Source organism: Centroberyx affinis, unplaced genomic scaffold (assembly GCF_046629955.1).
Source record: "Centroberyx affinis isolate AG114_WGS23_722 - 3 ecotype Tasmania unplaced genomic scaffold, CSIRO-AGI_Caff_v1 ptg000893l_1, whole genome shotgun sequence".
NCBI lineage: Eukaryota > Metazoa > Chordata > Actinopteri > Beryciformes > Berycidae > Centroberyx > Centroberyx affinis.
In genome coordinates, this window is record NW_027279481.1 from 189,698 (window position 1) to 204,351 (window position 14,654).

General features: G+C 41.1%; 1 protein-coding gene across 1 annotated transcript; it reads left to right on the forward strand.

Moving 5' to 3' along the window:
- Positions 1-1,761: 1,761 nt before the first annotated feature.
- mef2b (myocyte enhancer factor 2b) lies at positions 1,762-13,360 on the forward strand. The gene is made up of 10 exons (XM_071521484.1): positions 1,762-1,865; positions 2,849-2,885; positions 6,697-6,777; positions 7,635-7,838; positions 7,927-8,055; positions 8,642-8,831; positions 10,267-10,415; positions 11,053-11,167; positions 11,414-11,525; positions 11,835-13,360. The coding sequence occupies exons 3-10, from the start codon at positions 6,724-6,726 to the stop codon at positions 12,163-12,165; spliced, it is 1,284 nt and encodes a 427-aa protein (XP_071377585.1). The 5' UTR covers positions 1,762-1,865; positions 2,849-2,885; positions 6,697-6,723; the 3' UTR covers positions 12,166-13,360.
- Positions 13,361-14,654: the final 1,294 nt, after the last annotated feature.

The following is a 14,654-nucleotide window of genomic DNA, read 5'->3' on the forward strand; positions in this document are numbered from 1 at the left end:
ATTTAGGAAAAGCAAAGTGAAAAGACACTGCTGCCATTGTATTGCATTATTGGCACGACCTTCAATACCTCCAGTTGAGAGGGAATAAACTCATGACAAGTGGTAAATATGGATCGTCAGAAAGAGGAAATAGTTTCTCAAGAGAATATTTTAGTCTCATAAATACTTCCATCCTAAATTGGATTTACCTATCCCCATATGTTTTAGATGATGTCAAAGCTTATCATGTACAGTGTTTGTATGGTGAAAACACAAACTAATAAGGCAAACATGCCTCACAAGTTAAAAGTTGGGTTCAGTGACCTTGAGGGATCCTTAAGGGGGATCCAGGGGATCCCCAGTAAAATGAGGAATAGTTTAATTTCACTATTATGTCACTCACCAGATGTTTACACGAGGGTTGGGCCGATACATCAGTGTGCCAATATATCCGGCCAATATTGGCCCTTTATTAAATAGGGGTCATCGCCATGTCATGTCACCCACAGCCGATTCACACAAAAAAATAAAGGTGCAAACTGGAACCAAAAAGCGATGGCATAGAAGAACCATTTCTGGTTCCACAAAGAACCTTGCAGACCAAGGCTGTTTAAAAAATATTTTCTGCACGCCTTTGCTTAGATACCTGCATTGTGTTTTTGTTTAATTGCCCTTGTATAGGCTCATTTGCAATTACACAATGGTAAGCAGTTGACCACCCACCATCCAATAACTCAAATAAGAGTTAAGAACCTTTTAATATTCCATAGAACCATATGAGGAACAGGAAGAACCCTCCATTAAATAAAGTGTTTCTTTATCAGGTGATGGGTCTTCGTGGGACCACACAGCCTTTTGAAGAACCAGTTAAGAACCATTATGTTCTATGATGAATGATGGAGGTTTCTCCCTGACCACAGCTACATAAAACCTGCAATAAAATGTTATTTTCTTTGCAGTTTATATATATTTAATATATACTTGTCTGAATAATTGTCCCATGATTGTTTTTTTGGTAAGTTAATTGTTCATTTACAGGTCTGATGTATCCCAGAGTTTCCCCTGTCATTGAATAGTGTGTGGTGGAGCGTTTTAGTATCCCATGATGGTTTTTAGACGTTTCAGAGGCTGGCAGGAATACAGTAGTGGAAACACGGAATACTTTTAATTTTTTTGGCATGAAAATGGTCACATTTAAAGATGTTGAATATCAGCACAAAGTATTGGCAATAGGGGAATTCAGTCTAAAACAGATATCAGCCTTAAAAAATGTTTTCCCTAGTTTGCACAGTGAGAAATGTATAAGAATGGCTGTCTTGATTATAAGTTTCACTGTAGCCTACCTGCAGACAGTCATGCAATTATATAGGCTATTAAACAACTAACTAGAAAAATCATGTCAAAAACATTTCCTCGGGACAAAATCATATCAAATGGCGCGTCTGTGGTCTAATGCTGATCCTTTTTGACGTGAAAAAGTTTGGGAGCCGCTGATCTGAAGTTACAGTTGGTGCCAGCCCTGCAGTGACTGGTGCGGGTCGGAGGCGGATGAGCGTGTCGTCGCTGCAGACCAATAGCATCGCTGAGGAGGCGGTGTGTGTGGTAACGTAGAGAGACGAGCTGCAGCCAGCTGTTGCTGCTGCTGCTGCTGCTGCCGTGCGCTCTGCTGGAGAGCCGCGCTCCTCAACCATCCGCTCCCGCTGCGTCAGGTGAACATCTCTTTGTCAGTCCTCAGTGAGAAGACACGGCCACAGTCCTCCGAGATACCTATGTTTCGTTTTTGGTTATTATCGGCAACTTTTCCTGTTATATCTGTCTTTAACAACTGGGTCAAACGCAGAGGTAAATAGAGGAAAAAAGGCCACCGGAGTCACGTCAAAGAACAGGTGAGGACTGATCTTCTGTTTTTCTTTAAGCATGTGTGTGTATTATTCATTTATGTCGTTTGTTAAGACAAATACGCGAAGTTTCCACTCTCCTGTGCTGTATTAATTAGATAGCCTACCACTGCGGTTAATGTACCTGTTAGCCTATTGAAAGTAGCCTATAGATGTAATATTAGACAGGGATGCTTGGTAACTCTGGGACAGACAGGCTATTCTTAACCAGACTATTTTGAATGACGTCAACAATTTATTAATTATCTGCAAATATTTTTAAGCAATGTATTTTTACCGTTTTTATTTATAGCGCTGAATGCTTGCCGTACAATCTGTCTCCTTTTGATACACCAGATAGACACATCTCATGACACTTTAAAACCATTCAGCCCAGACTTTGGCTGATTTTAAGAGCCATCTCAACTGAAGTGGTAATTTATTCCTTGTTGTAAGTAGTGTCATAAATCCCATCTACATTTTATTGCCTCATTAGTGTAATATATGTAGAGCAAAATTACAATTTGTAACTTAGGCCTACTATATTCACAGAAGTGAATATAAAGATAGATAGACAGATAGATAGATAGATAGATAGATAGATAGATAGATTCAGTCACAGTTATTATAGCCATGACATGCAGTAGTTGCTTCATTATACAGCCTGAACTGAACATTTTAAATCCTTTACATGACTTCTTTGTAAATTGGACTTTTCTTGTCCTCAGAACTGTTGCTTCTCAATACACTGCTATTGTTTCTCATTCAATGTGTGCAAGTGCACATCCATGACTCCAGTGTTTTTCATGATCAGAGATCATTGGCTCAAGATGGAACTTGCTGGTCTTTATGTGTAATAATGTATGAACATGCCTTTTTAATTGCAGTTGTCAGCAGAAGCTTTTCCTCTCTTCAGTTGTCAAAAGAAATGAATTGAATGAAAGGAGTTTGGAGTTAAAAGGAGCTTTAAGGTGTGTCTCTTGTCTTTGCAGTTTACTCATTCCAGTGGACATCGGAGAACTTTATAAGGTAATGAAAACCTTTTCCATTCTTTATGGAAAGATCAAATGTTCAGCTCATGCCTGCATGTACTCTTGCTATTCTGGCTCTATCAAAAATATCAAGGCAATTCAATTATCTCCTGTTAAAATTAGACAAATATTTCCTCACCACTGCTCTGCAAAGGCCCCGTAAGCACATGAACTGTCTGACCCTGATGTGACACACACTCATACACACACGCACACACACACACACACACACACACACACACGATAATACTAAAATAATAACTTCGAACACAAACCTCTGTCATCGGCTCTAAATGTGTGATGAACTTTTTGACGAATAAAGTGTTACATCTGACAAGATTCAATGTAAAGGCTTCCTCTTCTCAAAATACATTTCCTTTTTGTTAGAGCTTGTGAGATTGTTCCATTAACATTTCAAAGTAGCAGTTCGGGTCACCGTGTTTTTACGTTGGGTTTGGAGGATTTATGTATTGGTTCATGCAAATCGGATTCCGGTCTTCTATTTTTGGAGATAGTTTTGGGCCTGGTTTCGCATCTTACCAGTGATATAGATAACATGACTACGGCAACTAATAGTGAAAACAATGCTGTGCACTGGGCCGGTGAGGTGCTGTCCACACTACTAGTGTACTCAGAGTTAGACTACAGGCTCCCAGCTTAATTTAGTACTTCATGCTAGCTACAGCTTCTATTTTAGTGCAAATGGACTTGCTTCATTGATTGAATTGTTTTCGGTTTATAGCCAGAATACATGGAGGAAAGGCAATACTTAGAGAGCAGCAGCAAGACACTGGCACAGAAACATCCTTTTTTGCGATAGTGTATTAGAAATTTCAGTTGCATCACTGCCATGGCATTAGAAAAAACAACATTTTCTATGGATTAACATTTTAACACATGAAATTTCCCCATTTGACATGATCAGTGGCTTTAAGACTCGATAACACGGCCAAACTTGTATGTCACAAACAATAAGTGGACATATGCGATGTTGAAAATGTGATTGGGTCGTCTTCGAATCTGGTTTGCTGAGAACGCCAGAAGCTCTCTGCTTCTATACCTAAAATTAGCCTACACTTGTTTACAAATATTTTCTAAACATTTACTTACACCAAGCCCTCATGCTCTGAATGATTCATGAAGAGAAAATCAAGGAAACAGAACCTCCAATAGTCTATAAAACACCTAAAATGCATATTTTTAAAATTTCTGTTTCATTATTTTAATTCAATGCAACATGCAAAATATCCAACTTGATAAAGTACTGAGAAGTAGCATCAAACCCAGCGCTCATTCATATTATCACCTGTTACAATGATGTTTTCTGTTGATGCAGAGACTGTTGTGTGTTTAATACATCCATGGTGCAAACTCATTGTTGTCCCAGTGAGATCCCCAGTGACTAGTCAGAAGGCCGCGCTCCTCTGGGACCGGGGTATGTTAGAAAGCAGGGCTGCTCTGTGTTACATGCCTGCTTTGGTTGTCTGCGTTCAGTTTTTTCCACTGTCTAGCCTCTGGGAAGGCGTCTGAGGAAGCTGTCGTGTCTTTCCCCATAGAAGCCGGAGACCCAGGGGCGACTGTGTGTGTGTGCAATGATTGCACTATTACAAGACACGTGGCAATTCTGGCTTGCATTCATCTCCATTCACTATACTTCTGAGACTAGTTCACAACATGTAGAGGCAAATAAATGATGCAGTTTTCTCTGTTGTCCACTTTTTCTCTGTCTAAAATGAATGAAGCGCTCAGGAGTCGCTCTGCCCAGTCATTAACTTCACCCAGAGATTAAAGCTCATGTGCAATAGGTGGTTGCTGCTTGGCTGTTTGTGGTGCTTACAGACCTCAAGCGGCAGTTGTCGTATGGGAAAACATTATCCAGAATTAGCTGATATATGAAGCACGGCCAGGCTTTTACTGCCTGTCTGTGTCTTTAGGGGTTTGAAAAACCTAGTAAACCACAGAGAGTTCTAGCTATCTCCTCACCGTTTGGCTGGAGGTGTAGCTATATTTGCCCAGCTAGTCATGTGGGCAGCTGGGCTGTCTGTGGTGGTGATGGTGGTAGTGTAGTTATAACTGAGGGGAGAGGGACTTTCTGTAAAACCGTGAGATAAAGATCTTTCTGCCCTGGCCTCTCTTTAGCACATATCTCCCACTTCCCTCTCTTCTCACTATTAACATGCCCTGATATGAGGTCAAATTGCCTGTCTCTCTTTTGTTCAAAAAAAGAAAATGAAAAGCTTGATCTGCTGTTAGCTGAATTCACTGTGATAGCCGAGCTGTTAGATTTCTGTGGTCACATATTTACCAGCAAGAGCCGTTTATCCACAGTGTGTCTGTTTTTCTCTGTTTCTTCTAATTAACTAGCACTGTTTTCCAAGAAGTTACCATGGAGACAGTGCCAGTGATGTTTGACGTAGATGAATGAATGAAAGGGAGTTCACCCCTGGTAGTTATTGTTGAGGTGTGTCTTGTCTTTGCAGCACACTCAGTCCAGTGGCTATTACAGTACTTTATAAGGTAATGATGAGGGCAGAGAGGTGGATTCCTCCAGAAATGCCCCAGATGCCTGTGTGCCAAGTGTGGGTTGAGGGGTAGCGGGCACTTTAGGGGTCGTGGGAACACGGGCGCCATATCCGCTCAGTCACCATCAGGAGGAATAGGGAACTAAATATAGAGAAGGTCATACATGTCCAATATTAGGGGAAAAACCAGGGAAAGCTCCTCTGGGCTTTGGAGCAGTACTGTACAGTGCAGGGCAGAGGAATCAGACAGCCACTTAACATAGCAGTTTGACTGATAGTGGAGTGTAAAGACGAATAATATATAGAGTGAAGAGTGCATTTATTTCCATCTTTAATATAATATTGCATGATGTTGCAGTGGAGTACTCGTTTCCCAAGCTTCTAGGCTACCTCCTGTGTGTAGGGATGCAAAGAGCGGCAGTGAATGTTCTATAGTGTCCAGTTCTATACTGTCCTGCATAGGGACGGGGACCGGGAGTTTTCTTGACCAAGAGAAACAGTGGGTGTGAGTTTAAAAAATGGGCAGGCAAACCACAGTCCATCCATGTCTTTGGCCTCTGTCCCTCCAACTCCTTTTTTTGACCTGGCTACACATGAGAGAAGAGTGGGTGGCTTTAGCTTTCACCATCTTTCGAAAACACACCATTTTCCTTCCGCTGTTTGGTTTTGGCTGTGGCCTGCTCTACCTTTAAAGGGAGCTATCGACTGTATTTTTAACCCTGTCTCTTGGGGCTGCATAGTGTAGCCAAGCTCTGTACTCCTGGCCTTGGGGTAACCCAGACTGTGGGGGTGTCAGGCTGTGTAGACTGCTGGCCAGGCAAGGGCCGCTCTAACTTTAGACCGCATCGCCTCATGGTGGTAAAAATAAACACCCTGCCCTTACCAAGGGGGAAGGGTGGGACTTGAGTCACTTAAACTAAACAGATGACATTTTCCCACCAGAATAATGTGAATGTTAAGGGCCATATTACTGGGCATTGGCACTGTTGTTTTGATAAAGCCTAGAAAGATACTACTGCAAAGGGCTCAGAGTCTATACACAGTAACTGACCGTCAAGTCGGTCTTCTCTTACAAATGCATTTGTCTACTTGACTGTGTAAAAGACTGTTTTCTCATCAAAAAACATTCTTCATCAGATTTTTCTTATGCCCTGGGCTACAGGAGGAGAGGTTGTAAATATTACAGATTTGTATCACATTTCTTTGTTGAGTTTCACTGCAGCAGAATAAATCCAGATAATTTAAGAGTATTGTGCAACAATAACATTGTTATATCTCCTTTCACAGGTGTCAGAGTGTCAGACAGCGGAAAGAATGGGAAGAAAGAAAATACAAATTTCTCGTATCCTGGACCAGAGGAATAGACAGGTGGGCCAACGTGCAATATTTAATTTATATCAGAATCAGACTCACTTTATTCTCCAAGCACAATAAACACACAGGAATTTGCCTCGGTGACACTGGTACAAAAACACATCGGCATATCGCTCGACATGTAGTGACATAAGTACATTGTGGCAGACATGGCACAGGGACAACAGGACCTCACATTCAGTGCAAGGAGACATTGCAGGACATGCAACAGACAGCAGACTAAACATACCACTCTACATATATACATTCTATCACCATGCACATTTAAGTGGCATGGCACGCAGTAGGTTGCAGCTGTAGGTGAGAGTCCAGCAGTGCATTGGAACAACATACGGTATGATACGGTATGATAGTAGCACTGAGTTGGATGGAAATGCATGAAATACGTTCTGAGTATCGCAGAGCATTCACATCGCTCCTGAGGCTAAAGAAGCTTGTGCAGGCATGGGTTATGAATACTGCAAGACTGTTCAAACAATAAATAGTAATATATAGGATAATAATTTATAGGATGATGAGACAGTAACAGTGGTGGGATCATAGTTATATTTCAGAATAGTTGTAATACTCTGCGGTGAGTATTGCATTTGATGCATTTGGTCATAATGTTGTTAAAAAGACCATTAAAAATAATGATTGGTGTTACAGTGTTACACTACTCCATGCATGTCCTGCTCTCTAATTCGCAGGTTTATTGTCATCATCCAACCAATTGCAAATTAAACACTCTGCATTAATATGTGTCTCTTTTGCATATTTGTCCTTAGATCAGAATAATTTAGATGTATTTCAAAAATAATAAGTGCCTTAACAGTAAGATGACACAAACAGTTGTGTTCTTCCCGTCTCAGGTGACTTTCACCAAGCGTAAGTTTGGTCTGATGAAGAAGGCCTATGAGCTGAGCGTGCTGTGTGACTGTGAGATCGCCCTCATCATCTTCAACAGCACCAACCGTCTGTTTCAGTACGCCAGCACAGACATGGACAAGGTGCTGCTCAAATACACCGAGTACAGCGAGCCACACGAGAGTCGCACCAACACGGACATACTGGAGGTACTGCTGAAGCTTTCTAAATCTGACTGTCTTCATTCTGTCTGTCACTGTGAGTAATTTTCCATGGCCACTTTCTGTTCTGCACCAGACGCTGCGTAGGAAAGGCCTCGGTCTGGACAGCTCAGAGCTCGACAGCGAGGAGAGCATGCAGGTGGCAACAGACAAATATCCTCTCAGCGAGGGCATGGACCTCTCTGTGGCTCGACAGCGCTACTATGTCAGTCCACACACACTTCTGCTTTCACACACGCATTACACGCATACACACATTTATATATGCGCACACACACGCATAAGCACACACACACAAACACGCTGAGCAGAGCTGAGCTGGAAGCCATAAATGGAGACAAGCTATCGAATTAATGAATTAATATTTTATTTTCGTGTCTGGTCATTTACATGACCCATCCCTCATGGAATTATTCAGACACATTAACTAACAACAAACCAAACATTCTGGCATGTTAACCCACCATCATCTAACAGCACAATACATAGCTATCAATTGATTTCACTTGAAACAAGAGAAATGGCTCAATTTGTGATGTTTTTCCAATGAATCCTCAATTTGAGTGAATGAAAATGACACAAATCTCTAGCAGTCGACTCACTTTCTTGCAGCACAGTAAATCTACTGAATTATAATAACGATACTGACACAAATATGCACAAGCCACAAAATGAATGACAGAAAATGCACTTTAGTTTTTCTTAAAAAAAACAACATATTTTTGTACAATTGCTGACAATTTTGTGACTTGAGTTGTTAGCTATCATTTTACATATATTTCACACTTCAGGCTCCATCACTGCTCACCCCAGAGGCCCAGTTCCTGGTGTCTACAGGCTGTGAGAACGGCTTCCCCAACTCCTCTGGATCCGGCATGGCGTCCTACAGACCCCCAGCCTTCAAACCTCTGGGCTCCAGACCAGGCTCTGCAAGCCCTGCTGGACCGCACGCACACACTGCCTTCATGTCTCCACACTCAGGTGAGTGGGAGGAGGGTAAGGATTAGGAAGACTGGCCGGTCCTAGGTAACAAAACCAGAATCACTTTAATTGCTATGTGCAATATGTGAAGGATGTACAGGAATTTGGCTTGTGGACATTAGTTCAAAGACATAATGCCACCTTAAAGATTTACAGTACATACTGACACATAGTACAAGGACAGCAGAGTCTTTCATACAATGCAAAGAGACCATAGATCTCACATACAGTGCAAGGCATACTATGGACAGCAAGCTATACATATCACTCCATGTGTGTATTTCTATATATGTCACTACGGGAGCTAGAAATACCAGTGTTTATAGCAAAGAGGAGTGGGTCTGGGGGGAAGGTGTGATAGTGAACCCAACCACCCCATTTCCTTAATGCGTTTTACCTTCAAACTGATTTTTAGGACCACCATGTGACCTCTCAGAGAGTGGGACAGCACCTGGGTAAATGGAGAGTTTCATTCCAAAATGAAATGTGCACTATTTGAAAAATGTGACAATCTAATCTGATAAAATGGTTGTTGGCAATAAAATGAAATTATTCATTGAAGTTATTAGTAATTTGTAACCCTCTCTTTATGAATTGGCAACATTTTAGAGAATGTAATCATCTGTATATTTAACAACAGATAACATTTTTCATCCCCAAAATGGATATATAGCATTTTGGAATGAAACCCTTGAAATGCTCCTCAAGGGTTGTGACAAATGCATGCTATAAAATTCATATATATACAGTCATCCTTCCTCTGTGTTGTGCAGCCAGCTGTGAATTCACAGGAAGTGTGTGTGTGTGTGTGTGTGTGTGTGTGTGTGTGTGTGTGTGTGTGTGTGTGTGTGTGTGTGTGTGTTTGTGTGTGTGTGCACGTGTCCACACATCTGTGTGCATACATGCGTGTGTTTTGTGAAACTGGCCCTCCACTAGTGAAACGGCGTCTGTGGTTTCTGGACAGAATGTATTGCACCTGCCAGTCATTTCAGCTTCTTCACACTGACTATAACTATTAGTAGACATGTGGACATACTGTGATGTCACTTGACACTGAGCGACCACAGCCAAGAAACAGTATGGACTTGTGAATGCTGTTTTTTAAGTTTCTTATGATTGTTTATCTTTATTGTTTGACACTGAAAAAAAGGTATTATATTTACGTTCAATTCAACATGGATGCTGTCAATTCATTAATATATTGGAAAATTCTACAAATATTAACATGACTTTTTAAATCTTGAGTGCCAGTTGTATCATAGAGATCAGATACTAATCTGAAAGTCAGTCCAAAAGAAGAAGTTCTGTTTTTATCACAGATTGAGACAGTTAAGAGAAAGAGAGAGAGGGAAAGAATGTATGACAAAGAATGAATGATCGTGAAACAAGCCCACATCTCATTTTTCACTTCCTGCTTCTCTCTCTCGCTGCATAGGTATTGGCTACTCCGTGTTCTCCCACGGCAACCTGAGTCGGGCTCTGGACATGAAGAGCCCTCCTCCCCTGAACCTGGGCAGCGAAAACCTGCGGGGAGACGCTGCTAATCAGGGCATGGGGGCCACGCGCGCCAACCTCAGCTCTGCTGTAAGTAACTGTCACTATGATCACCTAACACTGAATAATATTGACACTAGCAAATAAAGATAGGCATAGTGCATCTAAAATGTAATGCTCATTATCAAAGTTTCTTTTATTTGGAAAATGAACGGCTTCTTTCATCTACATCAATGGCTACAAACCTAATTTCTGTGACCTCATACAGTTTGTTTGTTGTTTCTGTCTTGCAGTCTCACTCATATTCATACCCAAGTTCTTAAGTTTAGATTTAAGTTTAACTTTATTTAACAGGGACCCCATACAATAAGAACACAAACCTCCAAAAGGTCATATATACATACACAACAACAAATAGGATGAAATATAACTACAACAAAGATTACATGAAATTGCAAGGCAGTGTATATAAAACCACATGAAATTTACAACATTACATACTGATAGTGAAGTCTAATCTGTTCCATTAAAATTAATTTGGAATGGCTGCGCTTTGTATGCATGATTGGTTTGTTTTTAACAATATTTTTAGCATCACTAAGAAAGTGTAGATCTGAAGAAGTTTTGATATGAGATGGCACCGAGTTCCAGTTCCTTTGAGATGAGATCACTGTATCACCACTGGCCTAAGACCTGGTTTGACTGTTTCTCTCTCCCTGATCACCAGAGAGGCCTGTTGTACCAGGGCCTGCACCCCGGCAGCTCCATGGTGGCTATGGGGAAGGCGGGGCTGCTGGGCCACAGTCTGGGAGGCTACGGCCTCTCCTCACCTGGAGCCTCTGGTATGTCTGCTCTGCACCAGCATTTAGAGTGAATAGAGAAAATCTGAACTCAATGGAGTCCTAGTTGTAAGAAACAATGTTCACCAAGACTGATACAACGGTACATCAAAGTGAAGATACTCTGTCTTCTTGTTCACTGATGCTGGTTTGTTAACATGAACAGAAGATGTGTTTGAAATCCATCTTTGTGTCTTCTTTTTGCGTCCCTTAATATATGACCCCCACTTGTCTTTTTGTGTTTTCCAGAGTACAACCACCCAGGTTTTCCCCACTCTGTCAGTCTACAGCGAGGAGCAGTGAACCCCTGGCAACCAGCCCAGCCACCACAGGAGCCCCACGGGCCTCATATCAGCCTAGGGTAAGGATAGTGATGCTTGGGTTCCATCTGTTCCCTCCATTGGTTGTATTTTGAATGCTTATTAATTTAGAAATGTTTACATTTAGAAATTGGAAGAATAATTTATTGCTACCCTTGTTCAAACCCACAGTGGCAGGTGAATATCAGGTGGATGCAATAATCAAATGCCACATTTAGCAAAGGTCTTTTGAATGTATTTCTTGTTTGATAAGATGACCAAATCAAATTGTCCTCAAGTTGCACCTGATGCACTTTGGGGAGAACTGCACAGTTGAAGATTTCTTTTTCCTTTCCTCTTGCTGTTTGCAGGATGTCCAGCGGAGGGTGCTCCTTCCCCTCCCAGACTTCCTCCTCAACCTCTCCACATCTCCCCTCCCTCAACCTCAACATCAAATCGGAGCGTAGCTCTCCTGAGCACATGTCCTCGCCCTCCTCCCCTCCCCTGCACCACCTCAGGCAGCCTTCCCCAATGAGCAACCCCGATTCCGCTCGCCATACCCCTCCAGAACCCTATCCAGCCAATGAGAGGAAGGAGTTTCCCAAAGCCGGCTATCCAGCCGTGGCCCAACAACTTGGAGATGAGGAGAAAGGAGGGCAGCCTCTCAGGCAGTTAGAGATCAGTGATGGGTGGCAGAGATAGCTGGCTGGTACAGTACAGTCCACCCTCCACCACCATCTCCCATTCAACCAGCTATCTTCCGTCAAGCCCAGCATATCAAATCCTCACACATACACACACGCACACACACACACACACACACACACACACACACACACTAACACGCGGTAGAAAGAAGATAGCTAGATGGGGTCCATTTGGAAAAGAGAGGAAAGCCTCTCTTTGTCTGCTTATATAGAGCTGGTCTCTCCTGGTTGATGAAGATTTGTCTCTGCATCTCTGCATTGATCCCATGAATAGATGCACACAGGCATTGCTCTTTGTTTGGTTAGGTTTAGTTTTCTGTGTGGAGCAAATGTGAATCAAAGTACTATTTGAAATGTATTATTTTTGTTCTGTGACTGATTGAACTTACCTACAGCAGCACAGTGGGACCAATTGAATTGCTCCAAAAGTGCAAAACCCACCTATCTGGCTTTCCAAGTGGTCTTCAGCGAAGCCGCTGAGTAATTCACTGTTTGACCCAGGTGTAGTGTGGAAATTGGAAAATAGCTGTGAAACCACATAACAGTGTGTCCTCCACTGTCTTTGTCTGAATGTTACAGTGAATAGCGGAGGGCAGTGGAGATAATTCATTACACCAGCCAGCCTTAACCACTGTGTCTCGGTGTACAGTCATACTTCACACCTAATCCCCCTGTTACTGTATATATATAACTTTAATGCTTTAGCCTTTAGCCCAAAATCAATGAGGTGGTCTCCTCACATGAGACCAATTAGGCGTCCTCTATCACTCTGGCCTTCATCTCTTCTTTGGGAGTGGAGAAATGTGCCTGTACAGTCTTGCTAATACACAACTCTTCTGTACACATTTTAAATGAAAATCTGGGCATCAATGAGTTTCTCAGGGATTTGCATGATTGGCTTCTTTATAAAATTTTAAAACGGTTTCTTTCCATATTTCTTTGTAAGACTATAAGCTAAGCTTTCATCGTATTGTTCTCCCAAATAATGGTATAGTTTCATCTTTTGACTTTACTCCATCAATACAAAATTTAGACTACTCCAACTAAAGACCAAAGTGTTCATTATTCATTGTGTGTTGCAATTAAATACTGCGACAGCCACTGACATTTGTCTCTATTGTGTCTAATTTGATTAAAGTAAAATAATAATTTTACCAATGTTTGTCATACATATGACAACATTTTCTGAAGGGCTTCATTTAGTGGTTGTGTATAGTTGATATTATTGAGCTTTACTGCTAGCATTGTCTTATGATATTTAGAATTGTATGATACTCTTTAAGGAGTGAAAATAAATAATGTATATTTATTTGATATTATGTATATTAATATCATTAAAAACCAACTGATTAATGAATCACAACACATAGTTATTGTTAGATATTTTTATTGAGGAAGGTTTAAATTATCTATATCTGTAAATTTACCTGCCACTGTAATTGTATGCACTAGATTTCTGTGTGTTTTGGTTTTGAATATTCATCTTTGGTTCAGAAGTTGATAAAATATATTCAGAGTTCAGTCTTGTAAGGATTTTTGTCCTTTTGATGCAGACTGAACTTTCATGGTTTGCCCACAAGGGGTCATCTTATTGTCTATCATAATTGCTGAAGTGGAAAAAGAAAAGTGCAGAGAAAATCAGCTTTAACTATTAATGATTAATTATCTAATTAATCTCCATGACAAGAGACAGGTTCACTGATTCACCCTGAAGACATTCAGACAAATACAGCATAACGAACACTGCAGAGATGCAGTGCGCAGATGGAGGTCTTCAAGTTGCTGCTGTGGAATTAGCTCTCTGTTTCTATTTTATGTAGTTACATGGATAAATGTCAGCATGAAAAACCAAGTTAACAGTATTCTGATGTTTTGGATTGAGTTTTTACATGCTTGTTGTATGCTTCACTAACAGAACAGAGACAGAATTTTGTTTGACATACTGTCAGGTTATATCCATCAACAACAAGCTTTTTAAGTCTATTTAATGATGTGATTCCTTTTAAATAAAAATGTTTGATTTGTACATTCATTTGGCCTGGTGGTTTATACTGAGGACATCTAGTTTACTATCTTTCTTTTAAAAAAAAATGTGATTCAGAGGCCACCGTTCCGCTTTTTGATGTACCTTCCATCTGAAGACAGATAAAATGCTGTCTACTGTGTATCTATCAATCTTTCATGTGTCCATTTATTTAGTCTTATTCACTTTCGTTCTCTTTTGAACACACACACTCCCTCATTATCATGTCTGGCCCTGTCAGGCAACTCACCATGCAACCACCGAACAGGAGGAACAAGAATGGGCCACTTAAAAGCCTGGAGACCTTTATGTCTTCAAAAATACATTCGGTACTAAAAGGCTCATTTCCACAGCTGGATGTCTCACAATAACTACGCCGGAACATTTTCTTATTCTACTCCTTATGGAGCATTCGCCTTCCTTTCCATTTCAACTAAAAGCCAAGAGGGGATGTTGGTTGC